At 33.5% G+C, this 19514-nt stretch overlaps 1 protein-coding gene across 1 annotated transcript in view; it reads right to left on the minus strand.

Moving 5' to 3' along the window:
* LOC107442357 (lipase member H-like) overlaps positions 1-18413 on the minus strand; it is a gene marked incomplete at its 5' end in the record, with an annotated part of 27284 nt that extends 8871 nt beyond the window's left edge. The window contains 2 exon segments of the mRNA XM_043055829.2: positions 16014-16119; positions 18246-18413. Of these exon segments, the coding sequence (XP_042911763.2) occupies positions 16014-16119; positions 18246-18413 (274 nt within the window).
* Between the last annotated feature and the right edge of the window lie 1101 nt (positions 18414-19514).

Consider the following 19514-nt stretch of genomic DNA (forward strand, 5'->3'; position numbering starts at 1 on the left):
TTCTCAACACGTTTTAAAAGCTCTGGAGAATTTCGTTCAGGATTTTGGACTGCCTGATCGGATTATTAGTGACAGAGGTTCATGCTATACGTCACATCAGTTTCAACAATACTGTCACGACAATGGAATAAATCACACATTGAATTCTACCCAACATCCCAAGGGTAATGGAATGGTAGAACGGGCTAATAGAACAATTCTATCCACAATAACAACATCGATGAGTGATCCACGTCATAAAGATTGGGATTTACGAATCAAAGAAACTGAAAGAAATTTAAACAACACCGTCAATAAAACTACTGATAAAACGCCTTTTGAAATCTTGCATGGATATTCTCCAAGATTCACTGATGGTATCCTTCGAAAACTTGCCGACGAGAGTGCAGACAAATGGACTGATCCCAAGGAACTTCAAGAAGAAGCAACCAGTGTGATTGAAAAGAAACAACGTAAAATGAAGGACTACTACGATAAGAAAAAGTGTCGAACCATGACTTTTGAACCGGGAGAAATAGTGGTTGTCCGACGTCCAGCAAAAGCAACAGGAGAACCAACAAAGACTCAGCCAAAGTACAGAGGTCCTCTACTTGTGACTGAAGTCCTCCCCAACGATACGTACAGAGTGACCCAATTGGAAGAAAAAGTGGGAAATAGGTACTATGCAACAACGTCCCACGTGAGTCAACTTAAGGCATGGAGACCACCATTACACGATGATGATGATGAGGTCTCAGGTAACTTATAAATTGGAAACAGGTAATATGAACTTTTTTTTTACTTCTAAGAAAAGAAATAACTTTAGTATTGAACATCTGAAACTTTTCATTTTGGAACAATTAAAAACAAACAAAAAAACAGAACTATTAAGCAAGTCAAAAAAGAACTGTAATAGAACTTTAAAATTTTTATTCATTCATATTTCAAAAAAATAAATAAATGTGTATTAAGTATGAAAAAAGAATGTTAATTGTCTATATCTATTATGTAATAATCGATGTATGTATCTTTTGTTAAGAAAGTGTCAATTGAGGGCAATTGTATCATCAGGATGCCCGAATATTATAATCTTCCCCTTAACGTCCGGCAGGTGGCGCAGCGCCGCAACTGTTGTGTCTGTTTTGTTTTTGCAAATGTAAGAGAGCGTAGAGGTGCGCGCAAATGAGCCTGTGCAATTATGATATCTGTAAATATTTTTGTAAATAAATAATTAATATAATCAAACTCTTACTTCCTCCCCCCCCCCAAACGAGCTACTTGACACATGAACAAATGAAATGGGATTACAACACGTTAAATTACCTAAATTGGAGATAAACAAATTTTTTGGTGATGCCTGTGACTGGCACAGTTTTTGGAATAGCTATACATAGTAATGAGAGTCTTAAAAAAATTTATAAATTTAATTATCTTAAGATGTATTTAGGCAGGGGGAGTTGCTTTGAGTGCAATTTCTGAATTTTCATTAACTGAAAGTAATTATGATTCTTCTATTAAGTTGCTAACCGAAAGATTTGGTTGACAAGATTTAATTATTAGTACTCATATGAATAAACTTTAATCCATTAATTCTGTAAGAAATTCACATGACATTAAAGCTCAACGTATGTTCTATGACGAATGTGAAATTCACTTTCGCAGTTTGCAATCAATGAATGTAACAAAAGGTAGTTATGGTAATTTGCTCTGTCCTGTTATTTTACAAAAGCTACCAGAGGATTTAAATTTAGATTACAATAAAAATAGAAAATCAAGTGTAGATTTTGACATTGATGAACTAATTTCATTTATTAGAAAAGATTTAGAATGTAGAGAAGCCTCACATGTGTTGTCTAATAGTTCTAAAAAACAAAGTGTTCATTTCGAAACACAGCAACGGTCGGAGAGTCATAGTAAACATAATTATAATCGAAAGTTCTCATCTTTCTCAGCGTTAGTTTCGGGATCTAACAACATATTTTGTTTGTTTTATAATTCCAAAAATCACGAATCGAAAGATTGTTCTCTGACCATCGAAAAACACTTAAAGATCAATTTCGCTGTTTCCGGTGCTTAAAGAAATATCACACATCCAAAAAATGTTGGAATAAATGTATTTGCACATTATGTAAGAAACCGCATAGCGAATTAATTTGTGATAAATCAGCAATAAATAATGAGTCGAAAGAGAAAAACAATACTTTGGCATCTGTTACCACTTCATGTGTTTCAAAATGAAATGATCAATTTACAGACTTCTTTAGCGTATTTGTTTTATGGTAATGTAAAGAAGTTGGTTAGAATTTTTTTTGACTCTGGTAGCCATCGCAGTTTTTTGAAACGTGATATTTGTAATGAGTTGAACCTCAGAACTATTAAAACTGAACGGTTTCATGTTTTCGGTCTTGGAGAAAAAATTTAAAAGAGGTGTTCTTACGATTTAGTGAAAGTGAATCTTCAAAACAAAAACGATTAAAAATTATTTGTTTGCATTGAAGCATTTGTAGTAGAATAAATAACGTGTGGGAAAATAGCCACACCCCATGAGAGAATTAAACAATTAGCAAGGGAAAATAATATTTTTCTTTCTGATACCGGAGAAATTGCCGATATAGACATTTTGATCGGCGCCGATTTCCTACATGACGTAATCTTTGATACGTCTTTGAGGCTGGGAAAAGGACTCGTTGCAACCGATAGTTTATTTGGTTTTGTGGTTCAAGGGAGATTCATGAATAATTGCCAATTAAGTAGGATTGTAAACAATACTATAATATCTGATGTTGATTATTCTTTGTTTTGGAACCTTGAAAGATTAGGAATAAATACTATGAACGAAGAAAATGTTGATAATAAAAGTGAATTGTTAAAAGATTTTAATTCTGATTTACATTTTGAAAATAATAGGTATAGTGTACGACTTCTCTGGAGACCTAATACAAAACATTTCTTAAATGATAACTTTGAGCTGGCTTCAGAGAGGTTTGACAAATTAAAGAGGAGATTAAAAAATGATAAATCCTTGTTTGAAGAATATAAAAAAGTTATAAAAACTTACGAAAGGATGAAGGAATGAAGGGATAATTGAGAAAGTTAAAAACACTGACCCCCAAAATTATAAACAATGTTATTTACCTCATAGGGCTGTTATAAGAAACGATAAACTAACTAGCAAATTAAGGATTGTATTTGACGATTGCTCAACTTAAGGACTGGTTCCACTTCCCCGGAATTGACAATCCTGCCGATCTTAGTAGAGGTACTTCCATGAGTATATTGAAGAATTCTGACATTTGGTGGAAGGTTGTCCCTTCCGACCGAAATGTGGCCAGAATTGAAACTCCTCAAAGAAAATGATGAACAAATTGAGTATCGTAAAAATGAAGTCACCGTTATGAAATGTGTAGATGGTGAAGAACTTGAGTTGATAAATATCGCTAACTTTAGCAACCTCGAAAAAGTTGTTAGAATCATAGCGTGGGTAGTGCGATATTTGAACTGTTTAAAGAAAGTTAAGCCGAATATGGACACTTTGACTGCAGAAGAGCTCCGAAATTCTGAAGATATACTAGTAAAGTTTACTCAAGCAAAATTCTTTGAAAGTGAGATACGAGCTCTCCAATCTAGTTTGCCTATTCCAGCTTCTTCTACTATTTTCAATTTAGCTCCTTATCTTGATGAAAAATGTATCCGGAGAATCACAGGAAGATTGGACGAAGGAGATTATTCTTTTGATGAGAAAAAGCTTATAATTGTACAAAGACAGTCTAATTTTGCAGAGTTGCTTGTCAAGCGAGAACACGAAAATGTATTTCAATCTCTGGAAATGTCTGGAGTAGAGAGCACTCTAGTACAAATCCGGAGAAGATTTTGGGTGCCTAAAGGAAGACAATTAGTAAAAAAGGTTGTCTCGAAATATTTGATTTGTCGCAGATACACAGCCAAGACTTCTACCCAAATGACTGGACAGCTCAAAAAGATCGAATTAGTGAAACTCCTGCTTTTACTGTATGCGGAATTGATTTTGCCGGACCAATCTACATCAAGGGTGAAAATGGAATAAAGAAATCATATATAGCCTTGTTCACATGTGCAGTCATGAGAGCCATCTTGAATTAGTCACAGACATGTCTACCTCAAATTTTCTGCTCGCATTCAGAAGATTTCTCTCTAGAAGAGGTAGTTGTCATACAATTTACTCCGACAACGCCAAGACTTTTAAATGTACCGGTAAAGAGCATCAGAGACTATTTGATATTTTGGTAAATTCAGAATTCAAAAACTTTCTTGCTGCTAAAAGAATATCCTGAAAATTCATCGTCCAACTTGCCCCCTGGTGGGGAGGATTTTATGAGAGATTGGTAAAAAGTGTCAAAGAGCATCTAAAGAAAATACTTCGAAAAACTCTTTTAAATTTTGAAGAGATGACCACTATATTGACTGAAATCGAAACCATCGTTAATCTTCGACCCTTGTCCTACGTCACTAACGAAATTGGAGAACCGGAAATTCTTACCCCATCACAGTTTTTAACCTCTGGTAAAGAAAGGGCAGAATATCCAGCTCATTTCATAGAAACCATCCATAGAGAATCCACCAAAAAGATTCTTATAAAAGAAAAGAATACCAGGCTACATTATTAGCTAATTTATGGAAGCGCTGGAAGGAGCGCTGTTTGTTTAATTTGAGATCTGCACACAACTTTACTTCTCCTAACCTAACAAAATGTTTGAAAGTGGGAGATGTGGTTATGATGGAGGGCACCATAAAATTAAAACTATTATGGGACATAGGTATTATAACAAAAGTATTTCAAGGGCGTGATGGACTTGTAAGATCTTGCCTTATTCGCAAATCCAACGGCGAATATAAACGCCCAGTACAACTTATTTATCCTTTAGAACTCAATGGCTGAAATGCACAATGATAAACTTTAATAGTTTATGTTTTTTTTATTTTCTTTCAAGTGAATATTTGCATTTCATTTCAAATTTATTTGCATTTAAATGTTATTTTTTTGATATGTTTATGTTATTTTTGTCATATTTTTATGTTTAAAATTTTAGTGAACTCGGAGGAGTTCGAGTGGGGAGTGTAGATGATTTTGCTATCAAGATTTATAACACCAGATGGCGCTGAGCGCAAACAATTTATTATTATTTTTTCTGCACTTCCTAAGTTTCAGTTTACTTTTACCACTGAACCACGATGAAATAAAATCATCTTAATCATTACAACTTGTGTAAATTATTGTTGAATTTGAGTTAAACACAAACAATTATTTTCGCTATAGAAAATTAAAAGACGAATTTAGTGCTTTTGTTTAAGATAGTTCGGATATAAATGAACTACAGCAGGCAAAAGATTTAAATTTTCATTGCAACACAATATAGTAGAAATACTACAATATAGGAGGCTAATTGAATAACCCAGTTTTTTCAAGCATCCGCTGTTGTTTGTGCTAGATAAATTTAAAATGTGTTCAATATTTTATAAACAGTCTGACACTTCTTAGGCTTTTGCAGTGAAACTTCATAGCCTCGGGCTAATTATAATTCATTCCATGATAATTCATTGCTCAATTATCTTGGTTTATTTTTGACAATTTGAAATAAGTCTAGAATAGTGAATGCTTATTAAAAATCACACATTTAAAGTTTATTGTAATAAGCCCAAGTAACTTCTGTCTAATCTACACAAATTTCCTAATAAGATTAGCGTGAAGCTTAATGATTTTTGTGTGTTGTTTATGTAGATGTTGCAAACCGGGAAGCCGACGGTTGAGTTTAAATCTCAAATAATCTATGAATGGCAAATTTTTTATTCTAAGTGGTTGTAATTTAATTATGAACTTTCTTGCAATGTGGTTTTTATTTGGGAAAATTATTGGGTTGGTTTTTTGTATGCTATATTTAATATTTTGGTAATTTGCCTAGTTGTCATATACTTTGAGTATATCGGTCGCTAAGTTATTCTCGAAATCAAAATTAAGAAATCGTCAGCAAAGTCTGCAGTAATTGTTATTGGGTCTTCTTCTTTGATTAAGATGGTGTCTGCAATGAAAAGACACAGAATCAGGCGGAGGTTTGGAGGCAATCCTTTTTATAGCTTTAATTTAATCTATTCATTACCAATTATATGACTACTGAAGAGAAAACTTCAAATAAGATTTGTCAAAGTGTTTGTAGATCTCATCCAATTCAATCCATCAATTAAATGTTTCCATACGACACGCTATCAAAAGCTCCCTTCATTTCCAAAGCTGAATACGTGCTTTCAGATTTTGCTGCTTTCATAGATGGTGTGATGTGATGAGACTAGACAAGAAACAGCACGCGCTTCTAAATCTAACTTTATTCCTCTTTGTTTACACACACACACTGAACAACAAAATTAATAGAAATAATAGAACATGAATAATAGTGCCCTCTAGTGATGAGGCAAACTGAATTTAAGGCCGAACATGCCGCCCACCTTGAAATACTATTTCAAAATTCTTAAATGTGATACAAATGCAGTAAGACATTAAATGAATTGTTTACATGAATACACTTAAATAAAGACAGTACAAATTACAAATAGTATAAATTTCTGCTTATTTTGGTAAGAGACACAATTTTGTTACATTTCTTTTAAATATGCCATCTGATGTTCTAACAGTTACAACTCTAACATGGTTGTCAATATCGGGGTGTAATTGAACTACTCAGCACATCTTCCACTTGGTAGGTGGCAAATTATCATCTTTTAACAAACACAAATCATTAACTTCGATGTTTTTAGTAGGCAAAATCCATTCTGGTCGTTGTTGCAGTCTACACAAGTATTCCTTGTGCCAACGTTTCCAAAACTACTGTACCATTTTTTGAATTATCTGCCATCTTGTAAGATAAGAAATGTTAGATTCGGTATAATTTGGTTCGGGAATGCTTGTTAATGGTCTTCCGATTATAAAATGACCTGGTGTTAAGGCCGATAGGTCGTTAGGGTCACAAGATAAGGCAGTTAAAGGTCGAGAATTGAGACAAGCTTCGATCTGGGCTAAGAGGGTCTCAAATTCTTCGTGTGTTAATTTGATATCACCCACAACCCGTTTTAAATGATATTTCGTGGATTTAATGCCCACTTCCCATAGGCTCCCCATGTGAGGAGCGCCGGGCACGTTTAGATGCCAACGTATACCCATATAAGACAAAAATTTGTCAACATTTTGATTATAACCCTTTGAATTTGCTAGTCTTTCATATTCCATTAGTTTACTCTTAGCTCCAATAAAAGACCCGCAGTCACTGTATATGTCGCTACACTTACCTCTACGTGAAATAAATCGCTTTAGGGCTGCAATGAAGGCATCTGCAGAAAGATCAGGGACCAACTCTAAATGGATAGCTCTAGTTGTAAAGCAAATAAAAAGAGCTATATATGCCTTGAATGTTTTAAAGCCCCGTCCTTTAGTTGTTTTAATTTGGAACGGGCCTGTATAATCAACTCCACATCGTAAAAATGTAGGAGCTGGAGAAATTCGACTGGATGGCAAATCACTCATCATTTGGTTAGTGACAGATGCTCTAATTCTACAACATTTAACACATTTTCTAATTAAATGTCTGATAATATCTCTAGCACCCATGATCCAAAAAGTTTCCAGAATGGAAGATTGTACAAGTTGAGCACTAGCATGTAATAAATTTTGATGATAATGTCTAACAATGAGATCAGTTAAGGTATGCCTTTTTGGCAGTAAGATGGGATGTTTTTGGTCGTATCCGATATTTGCATGTCGCAAGCGACCTCCCACTCTCAGAATACCTGAATGATCCAAAAAGGGATTGAGAGTTAAAATTTTTCTTTTGCAAGATAAGGGTTGATTTTTTTGGAGAGCATTGATCTCATTATTAAACTCAACAGATTGAACTAATTTAATCAATACATTCATAGCATTATTAAGTTCATCACTTTTTACAAAACCAGTTACCTTACTTTTGGAGTTTCTGCAATTGTGAATGAACCTTAAACAATATGCTGTTACACGTTTAAGTTTAGAGAAATAGGAGAAATTGTTTATCAATTCATTTGGTTCAGATGAATGGCTGATTGTAGCAATTGACTGCACAGTACACACTCTTTCTTCAGGCATAGGCTCACACATTTGAGATATGAGCATATCTGTTTGGAAAGAAATCGGTTGATACAGAAATGTTGGACCACTAAACCACTGAGATGTGAATAATGTTGATGATGACACACCACGGGTTGCTATATCTGCTGGATTTGTATCACCACTAATGTGATGCCACTGATTTGGGGAAGATAAGCCTAGGATCTTTGCTACTCTGTTGGCAACAAAGGTTTTCCATCGGCTGGATGGCGATCCCAACCAAGAAAGAACGATAGTTGAATTTGTGTAGAAGTGAGATTGGGATATTGGAAAATTTAATGCACTGCACGTAAATTTCATCAGCTCTGCTAGAAGCATATATGGCAACGTTACTTTTAAAAAGTAACGAGTAAAAGTACAAGTATTTTTAAAAAAAGTAACGAGTAAAAAGTAAAAAGTTCTTATTTTAAAAAGTAACGAGTAAAAAGTACAAGTAAAAGTACAAGTACTAAACAAAAAAAGTAACGATTTAAAAGTACATTTCTAGGAAATCGAAAATTCAAAGTAACCTAAAATTTTATTGAATAATATTCTTATGTTCTTTAATGTTTTTGCAAAATTGTTGTTATTTATTTAATTATTTTTAATTTTGAAAGTTATGGACATTAATTTATTTTTAAATTCGGAAGAATATTATAATATAATTTTATAATATAATCGTATAATATAATTTTAAAATCAAATATAATTTTAATATCAAACTTTTTATGGATTTGCACGAAAAAGAAATTTTATCTATTGATTTTAATTTTTAGTTTATTATTTTTATTTATTTAAATTACCATTGATTTAAAATTGTTTTACTCTATAGAAACGCGTTTTAAAAGCACAAACATAAACAAAGCAAACACGGGGTTTCAGATAGCTTTGTGATCTTTGAGCTAGTAAAAAATAATTGAATGTGCAGTATAAGTTGAAACAGAACAGTCTACAGTTTTATTTGTAACAATGGCTAATGCTGAAGTCATGCGAGAAAATCATTTTCCGAACATTTCTGCCTAACGGAATAATTAAAATTTGTAAACGAATTTTAGTATCAGCGGCTAAATTAATACCTTCGAGTTTTCAAGAGTTAAAATAGTAATTATAATAGTTTTCAGTAGCACAAATAGTTCTGAAGTTCTTAGAGATTTGACTGGGCGTTGTTTGACAAGGTCGGGCATAAACATAATTTTAGTAAAAAATGTACTAGGTAAAAATGTATTTAGTAAAAAATGTATTAAGACAAAAATGTATTATTAGTGAGTTCAAAAAGAAAATTGAAAAACGTAATAACAAAATCCAACATTTTTTATTTAAAATGTATTAAATAAATGCATAAAACTCGAAAATGAATGAAAATAACTTGCTAATTAATATTTTTATTCATTTTGCAAGATAATTGCATTTTGACTGCATTTTTTAAAAAAAAGTTTTTTTAGAAAGCTTACCGAGTTTTAGAAAAAAGTAACGATTTCATTCGACATTTCCGTTACAAATACTTGTACTTTTTCCCAAAAAAAGTAACGAAAGTACAAGTAAAAGTACTAAATTTAAAAAGTAACGAAGTACAAGTAAAAGTACGTACTTTTTACTTGTACCGGTGGTACAAGTAATGAAAGTAAAAGTACTGCCATATATGGCTAGAAGCAAAGCTCCGCATAGTTCTAGTCTTGGAAGAGATTCATTCGTTAGTGGTGCAACTCTTGTTTTGGATACAGCAAGTTGAACACTGATTTGTTTAGCATCTAGCACTGAGCGACAGTATATGACAGCCGCGTAAGCCTTTTCTGAAGCGTCGCTGAAACCAAATAATTGAAATTACTTGTTAGGTGACAAGAGTCTTGGTATTTTGATGTCTTTTACGAGCATCATATCTTCTGCAAGCTTTGTCCACTCTTGTGAGATGTTTGGAGAGATCGTTTCATCCCACTGCAATTTATGCTTCCACAGTTCTTGCATAATTAGCTTGCATTTAATTGTAATAGGTGCCAACCAACCTAGAGGGTCGAATGTTCTGGCAATAGTGGAAAGAAGTAGGCGTTTTGTCAAGGTACCTTCAAAGGATGTTGGAGTAATCTTGAAAAGGAACACATCGTCTGCTGGGTTCCAAAGAACACCTAAGGTCTTTATGATATTTTCACTGTCTAGGTCAAGGGATGTATTTTTCAAGCACAAGTCTGCATCAATTGTCTTCAGAAATTCATTGCTTTTTGATGCCCATTTCCTCAGACTGAATCCTGCGCTTGATAACATTTGCATTAATTGTGTTTGTAATTCATGAGCTTTACTGAGTGTCTCAGCTCCAGACATTAAATCGTCGACGTAAAAGTCTTTCATGATTGCATTGGAGGCCAAAGGAAAATTATCTGCTTCTTCTGCTGCTAGTTGTTGAAGACATTTTGTAGCAAGATAAGGCGTGGAAGCTGTGCCGTAGGCGATTCTAGTGAGTCGATAATCTTGAATAGGCTCAAAAGGTGAGTTACGCCATACGATTCTTTGAAAGTCAGAGTCCTTCAAAATAACCTGTCTGTACATTTTCTCAATGTCTGCTGTTAGAGCAATTTTATGTGTTCTAAATCTTATGAGCAATGTTGTTAAGTCATCTTGCAACTGCGGTCCTACCATCAATTTGTCATTAAGTGAAACACCAGTTGAAGATTTTGCAGAACCATCGAAAACAACACGGAATTTATCCCCGATTTTGTTTGGAACTGGGTGATGAGGGAGATAAAAACTAGATGTGGCTGGAATGTCAATGTCCGTTTCTGGTATTAATTCCATGTGTCCGAGATCTAAATACTCTTGCATGAATTTATGATACTGCATAGAAAGTGACTGATTTTTGACAAACCTACGTTGCAAACGATGAATAGCAAAATTCCTTGATGAACCAAGTTTTTCAGATGATTCACGAAAGGGAAATTTGACAGCAATTCTGCCAGTGGAGTCTCGAGAAAATGTTTCTTTCAAATGATTTTCGCATGCAATTTCTTCCTCTGAATAGGACTTTGCTTCTGTAATTTCTTCTAGCTTCCAGAATTTATCTAGCTGATATTCAGCTTCACTGCAACTAGCATGATTTGTTATGATTGTAAGTGTTTTGATAGGTGACTTGCTTTCTGTTTTTCCAGAATAACCCATCCAAAAATGGATTCTAGAGCAGTTAATGAAAGTTCTGGAATAGTTAAACGTCCGTTGAGCAATATTTCGCCAAAAACTTCTGCACCCAGTAAAATATCTATAGGTTCAGGTTGGAGACAATTTGCATCTGCTAATTTTAATTGTTCAAAATAATTTAAAACAGACGCATTGACCTCTGTTTGAGGAAGATCACAAGTTATTTTGGGTATAATTAAAGCTTCTGTTGTGATATTAGCATTTTTGTAAAATAATGATGTAATGTGTAGTTGAACTGAACCTGTAACCTTACCTACTCTTTGTGAACTTAGGCCATCAACACTGATGCTCGCGCGATTTCTTTTTAACTTTAATAAATTAACACAACTCTCCTTAATGAATGTGCCCTGACTGGCTGAATCTATAAGGAGTCTGCATTTATGTAGTGAGCCATCACCGCCCTGAACATTAACAACAGCGGTGGGTAATAAAACGCTTTGTGTGACTGGAATAGTTGTGTTGTTGCTACTAATAGTAGAAATTGTTTCGTTTTCCCCCTGTGCTCTTAATTTTGTTTCATTTGAATTTTTTGAACATAATAATGTATTATGCGGCTGAGCGCAATTCTTACAAGTTCCCATACGGCATTTCGTAATTGAATGAGTTTTATTCGATTTGAGACAATTCGCACAAAGCTTATTTTTGTTTGCTACATCCCATTTTTCTTTCATCGGAAGTTCAATAAAACTATTGCATTTGAATAATCCGAAATGAGTATCACTTTTGCAAAACAAACAAAAATGAGAAACTAATTGGGATGAAAATGATTTATTTATTTTTCGATTTCGATTGGCTCCGCTTTCAAAGTTTGCATTTATTTTTCTTTTTGGCGTAGAGCCAAAGACGCTAGCCCGTTAGCTTTATTCAAAACAAAAGTTCTAAATTCTGCGAACGAAGGGATATTTTTTGTTTGTTCTAACGTCCAAACGCGAAGTGTTTCTGGATCAAGTTTCCCTTTTAAAAGAAAAATAATGATAGTGTTCCAGTGCTCAACAGGCTGTTTAAGGACCTTTAATATATCAATACATTGCGAAGTAGTATCAATTAATTTTCGTAATCCTGACGCGGACTCCTATTTTAAGCTAGGTTGAGAAATTAACCGGTTTAATGCTGCGTTAATGATTTCTGTTTTGTATTCATAACGTTCTTTAAGTGCATTCCACGCTCTTTCGTAATTTTCATTAGTAATTTGAATAGATTGTAATAAAGTAGCTGATTCCCCTTTAACAGAGAGTTTAAGGTACTGTAATTTTTGACAATTACTTAGAGAACTGTTATTTCCTACGCTTGCTAAGAATAAATCGCGAAATGAAATCCAATCAAGATAATTAGAAGTAAATAATGGTAGCTCTATACGGGGAAGTTTTAAACTATTTACATCAGCATTGGATGTATTTTGAGACGCAATATTATTTACATTAACGTGATCTTCATTACGCTTTTTTAATTCATTCTTTAAAGTAATTTTTAAAGTATCTACTTTTGAAAGTAATTCATGCATTTCTTCTTCATATTTATCGAATTCTGTATCAGAACAAGAAAATAGAATTTCATCATTTAAATTATTTACGTCAATACTTAATGAATCAGTATCGTTTTGATAAACTTCGATATTGGAAACAAAAAATCTCCTGACTTTGCAAGCTATTTACTTGAGTAATTAATCTGGTTAGCTTACCTTTAATGATTTTCTTACGTTTTAGGAGGGAATCCGTGTTTGACTGTGATCTCCCGCAAAAAGAGGTGTGCTTCTGATTTGAGTTGGGATTTTCTTTTGGGTTTTTTAAATGTTATTCCATGGAATTAGAAGTTTCGTTGACTGTGTCATTGTCATTCATCTTAAAAATTATGTACTGGGGCTAGGACGAACCATTTCGATGATGAGACTAGACAAGAAACAGCACGCGCTTCTAAATCTAACTTTATTCCTCTTTGTTTACACACACTGAACAACAAAATTAATAGAAATAATAGAACATGAATAATAGCGCCCTCTAGTGATGAGGCAAACTGAATTTAAGGCCGAACATGATGAATTGATGTTTTCTGAATCCATGTTGATCTTTTATTGTGTAATTTGCTATTTTACAGGTAAATGATTAATCTTTTTGTTAATAGCGTATCAAGACTCTTGCCCTACACCAGAAGTAAAAATATAGGTCTGAAGCTGTCTGGTTATTACAGATCTTTGCCAGTTAGTACAATTTTGGCAATTTTCAAGTCTGTTGAAAAGTAGTTAAGTTCAAAGCATTTGCTAATTATTTTAGTAAACCATGCGGATTCTATATTGAAAGAAGCTTTAGTTATTTCCAGAGGAATTTAATCTGGACCTAAAGCTTTATTGTTTTTAAGGTCATTGATAACTTATTGGACTTTCTCTTTTGTAAATGGTTTGATAAGGTCGGTTCTAGAAGTTCGTCTTTCAGGTTCTGCATAAATTGACATTGAAGAATTGAATTGATTCTGTCCTTTCGCGACGCCATGTGAGTTCCATCTGACTATAAGATCTTCTGTATGGCTTTTTTTCTTAAATTTTTCCCCTGACAGCCAGGTCTAAAGCAATCTTACGTCACTATATCGATAAGTAATTATTAAGTTTTACTTTCTTAGTTTCTGTTATTGCCTTTTAAAACAGCGATTTTTCTTTTTCATTATCTATTTTCTTTTTATATCGTTCTCAGCCTGAAATAATCTTCTTTTAACTCTAAACTGTTTTCCTTTAATAAACGAATATTAAGCCCACCACAAGGAGTTTTTGTTTGCTAGTTTGTAGATTTTGCGTATCTTTTTCTTAGACTAACCGTATAATATGATGATTTCTTTGGTGGTTTCTGAGATAAAAGCATTAAACTTCTGTTCTGTATTTATTTTAGCCAATTCTTCCATAGATTGTAAAGCAATTTGTGTAATACTCAGTTCAATTTGTTTCAAACCTTCTTATTTAATTCGAGTAAAAAAAGTCATTCCTTTTCTTCCTAAACCAATGAGCATGGTCACTAATTTATGATCAGTAAAAGTTTCACAGCCCACGAACTGCCATTCCCTGATATCCAATGTAACATTCGCTAGAATCAAATCGATCCAGCAACGGCTGATTTTATTTTTTAATTTTATAATCGTCGTTGAACAGCCAACTCAGTGTTTTGGGTTTACGACTACTAATGTTCAACTCCATAGCCTTGTTATTCGGAACTCAATCCAGAAGACAAGGGAACTCCTGGATCAAATATTGGGAGAAATTTGCCTTCGTGGGGGACTAACCCACGTTACATGGAGAGGAAGATCACGAGAACCTCCCACGATTAGCCTTGAAGGCAAGGGGACTCTAATTTATGATTCGTCAACCACTGAGGATATTTCATTTCATCACTGTGGTTGGTGGAAGCCGGATGTGGAACTTTTTATTGACCAAACATCTCTGGAATTTGAACCCAGTTCCCCTCATTGGAAGGTGAATGCTCAAAACTCAGAGGCGGCTCAACAGTGGCTGATTGTTGAATCAAAAATGGAAAGTGAGTAGGCATCATGAAGAACATTTAAATCCATGAGAGTTATGAACTCCACAAGATCGTTCATCCGTTCGTCGCTCATTGGACCACACAAGGCACTTTTTGCGTTTAAATCTCATGAGATGACGATGAGAATTGCTCAGATGGGATGGAATCTCTTATTAGCTTTAAGCGAGTTTTAATAATACCACAGACAAATAGTATTATTGTTGAAAATAAATATTTCCTTTGGCCGTAGTATATTTCAAATTTTGCTTACTTTTAAAGGCAGAAAAACATACCTTGTTAACCTTGTGTAAAGAAGTTCAAAAAGCTTAATAAATAGGAACAACCATATTGAGATTGCTGAAAAACAACATCCAAAATATCTGATAATACACTGAAGAGCCAAAAAAATTTGTACAGGCATGAGTATGCAAATAAATGTTTAGCTCTGCGATCGGCAATGCGTATATAAGACAACGAGTGTCTAGCACAGTTCTTAGATCGGTTTCTGCTGCTACAATGCCAGGTTATACATATTTAAGTGAGTTTGAACGTGGTGTTATAGTCGGCACACGGGAGATGGCACATAGCATCTCCGCGATAGCAATGAAAGTTGGATTTTCACGTACGACCATTTCACGAGTATACCGTGAGTATCGGAAATCCGGTAAAACATCAAATATACGACATCGGAAAAAGATCATGCAAGAACGGGAGCAGCGACGATCGACGAGAATCATTAAACGTGACAAACGTGCAACCCTTCCACAAATTGCAGCAGATTTCAATGCTGGGCCATCAACAACTGTCAGCGTGCGAACCATTCAACGAAACATCATCGATATGGGCTTTCGGAGCCGAAGGCCCACACGTGTACCCTTGTATGTACCGTGGTATACCAGTTTTTTTGACTCTTCAGTGTATAAGAGATAAAAATAGTGATCGGTAAGAGGTAAAAACTTTATGTATCATGAATACTATGGTGACTAGATTAATAAATAATTTAATGAAGTGTGTCTTTATAATTGAAGTTTTGTATAAACATAATTGTTTTTCTTCTAATAACCCATAAGATGATGTGATACTCATTATAACAATTATCAAACAAAACAATCATGGAAAATTAAAGCAAAAAACCCCGCATTCCTTAAGAAATGCCCTAAGTATTGAATGTTTCATTCAGTAACTGTAGGTAAGGCATTCTGAAACTAAATTCTACTTACATGTAATGTGTCCCAAATTGCAAACAGGTTGTACAGCAAGGTGAATTAAAGAACATCCCAAACTGTGACCTATCAAATGGAAATGCTTCGTATCTGCTCCATGTAACTACAAAAATAACATAGTATTTTAAAAATTATTGCTGAAGAATATTGCAAGTCAAGAAACAAGGATCTTTCCAATTTAGGAAACAAATGGTTTGAGTAGTTTTTGATCAATAACCTGACTCATCATTTGTAATAAAAATTTAATCTAGGACACTACACTTCTTCAAAAGTCTCATAGTAAAGAAAGAACTTAGCAAAAGTAATTTAATGTTTATTTGCAACATTACCAAATAATGGCTTCAAGAATATCTGTTTGTGGGGCGAATGTTATCGGCAATGTCAATCTATGAAAAGGTACTCCAACATCGAAATGAGTTAACATATCTTATATATTAGCGAATTGCAATTGAATAATTGTAGTGGTAGACACACTACAATAGTTCCCCACCAAAATTTTATCTGTGATAGAATTCGATGGACGGATATTACTATACTCATCGCTGTTTAGTGAGAAGCCGGGAGAGCTGTATAGTAAGATCATCGGACTTTTGAGAGCTGTTCAATGTCGTGGTGTCTGCTATGTGGCCATTAGCAGTCGAGTGTATACAAGCCAACAGCAACAGAGTCATGAGGACAATGTCGCAGTCACAAACAGCAAGTGAACTGTTAAATGTGAACCATCTTTCGAAGTAGGCTTATTCAAATCGAAGTGGAGGTGTCTAGTGATGTAGGCGTGTTCAGATCACGTGCGCAGGTCACCAATATGGGGCGTACCTCATCATAGAGTCGAGTTAACATATATTATATACTAGTGAGTCGGAATTCAATAATTGTAGCTACACGTTAATCTCTGAACCATACTATCTTTACCTATGTTTCTTCTTCGCACCTCGTGGCTCATAAAGTTCTCTGCTTTATTCGTCATTGCTACAGGTCAGTTGTTCCAGATCACTCTCTTTACCTCCTAAAATGTTATTTTTTAATATTACGGTGCTGAATTGAACAACATATCCTATCCTACATCGTTATCTACCGTTTTCTTTTTTGTGTGTGTTACTAAAGATCTTCGTTTTGTTTCACCTTCCGGCTCCCATTGTTAAAGCTATTGCTAGAATTGTAGCTGGAGCATTCTTAGTCTCCGATTTATTATCTGACTGATATTCTCCTGATGTTATTCGTGAGTTTTTTTCTTGTTGTAAAGGTCAGAGCTTCAAGCGATTTTTTTTTCAAAACATTTTCTGAATTATTTTATGATATAAATTTCTTCAACTGTATAAATTTTTATTTGTAATTTTCCATATTTCTGTTTAGTATAAAAATAAGCTTCCTACCATTAAATTATGTCTATTTTTTGTATTGGAATTCTCCTCCTTTCCTTAAATTATTGTGCCGGTCAATTTATCTTCTATTTGGATACACTCAAGTCTTACAATAATCGTACAAATTTGCTTAAATAAGGGGAGTTGCATTAGACAATATTTCCATTTTAATAAAACAATAGCATTAGGTAATCAAGTTTCGGGTTGGTAGTTGTCAAGCATGGTTTAATCAAGTTTTAAGAATTTGGTAGTTTAGTTTAACACACAACATTGTATTAAGTGTAAAGCGATTTGTCACTATATTGAGGTTTAAAGCACACACTGAAAATTCTAACTTTGTACAAAAAAGAAGTAAAATAGTGAAATTTATGATATCTGACCATTTTTATATTTATTTCATTCATAATTTCATTTTGCTTATCAATTCATTTACTTATTTATTTTCATTTTCTTATGAATCATTTTATTAGTTTATTTCATCAGTTAATTAGTGAGAGAAATTATAAGTTCACTTTTTGATAACCGTAAGAACCGAAATCAAATTTGAATCTTTTTTCTTTTCTTTTAAACTTTCCTAAGGACTCGAGTGTCACAACCGAGTGTCATTAATTAATTGTTAATACTAGATAAATAATCCCGAGGAATTGAAGTGATAAGATATTACTTGATTAAAAAACTCCATTGACTTCAAAAATATGCAGATGGAAATAAAAGTAGACATATTTCAAGAGCTTAAAAACAGGCGCCCATTCTCAAGATTTGCCAGGAGGACTGGCAAGCCTCGAGTTCAATTGAGTGTTTTAATCAAGTAATCTATAAATTTATTTTTTCGTGAAACATTAATAATTTAATCTAATATTTTACTTACCTGAAGAAAATGCATCCATGAAGACAATTTATAAGCCACATAGAAAGTGTTAAGTATTGAAAAATCATAACTGATTACAACGTTGATTGGTATGTTATTGGAATAAGCTGTCCAATTAAACACAACTACATTGTAGTCGTCAACTTGTAGTAGCTTGTCTTTAATGGACTAAATTAAAAAGATAAAATACGATAAAAACTATTTTAATCTAAATATATAAAGTGGGAAAAGTAATTAGAAGCATTTGAACTTTTTAACTATTTTTTCACATTTTGAAAGTAAACGCAGTACCTCTGTCAGTAGTTATTCTTGAAGGATTCCCAAAAGTTATCTGTTGAGTTTTTAATTTATCTATTGCATCTCGACTTGACATCGATTTTGTTTGGGACAACCGAACAAATTTGGGGAAAGCATCTACTACGGTGAAAATATGTTTATAGTTTTTATTGGTTGAAGGCATTGGACCAATGAAATCAATATATGTTAAGTATCTAAGAGAATATTATTTTTAGGAATCGGGCTCAGAAACCCTTCTCTTTTTCCTGCCTTCCTATTTGCTAATAATTATTCAACACATTTCTTCATATTTGAAAAATAATAGTTTTGTTTAAGTACATCAAGGGTTTAATACCAAAATGACCATTATCATGTGCGGATTTGATAATGTCAGTTTGTATTTGTTGTGAAGCCACTGACAAGTAAGTATCATTCTTAAGTTTATATAAAACATTATTTTTTACCACAAAATCGTCAATTGATTTATTTTCCAAAAGTTGTTTAATAGAGTTAATGTATTCCTCATTTATCTGGTTAGTAACAATTTTAGAGGTTAATTCGTCACAAGTAATATGCGTAATAGGATATCTACTAAGACAATCAACATGTTTCATTTGTTTACCTGGGCGATGTACAATTTCGTAGTCAAAGTTTTTCAAAAATAGTGCCCATCTAGCAATTTCAGGATTTAATTGTTTTTTACTCATAGTCTTTTGGAAAGGTGAACAGTCTCTTACTAGTTTAAATTTATTTCCTACCAAATAATTTCGAAAATTTTTTCAAAGCCTTAATCCTTAATTATTGCCAATACTTCAAGTTCATAACTTGAATAATTCTCCTCTTGAGGAATCGTTTTTTTACTCATATATTGTATTGGGTGCAGTTTGGAGTTTGTTGGAGTTATTTCTTAAGTTATCATTGGGAGGGGTACATTTCCTTCAGAGTTATAGGTTCTTTCAAGACGGAATTTAACACAGTTTATATATATATATA

The sequence above is a fragment of the Parasteatoda tepidariorum genome, chromosome 1 (genome assembly GCF_043381705.1).
Source record: "Parasteatoda tepidariorum isolate YZ-2023 chromosome 1, CAS_Ptep_4.0, whole genome shotgun sequence".
NCBI classification, from domain to species: domain Eukaryota; kingdom Metazoa; phylum Arthropoda; class Arachnida; order Araneae; family Theridiidae; genus Parasteatoda; species Parasteatoda tepidariorum.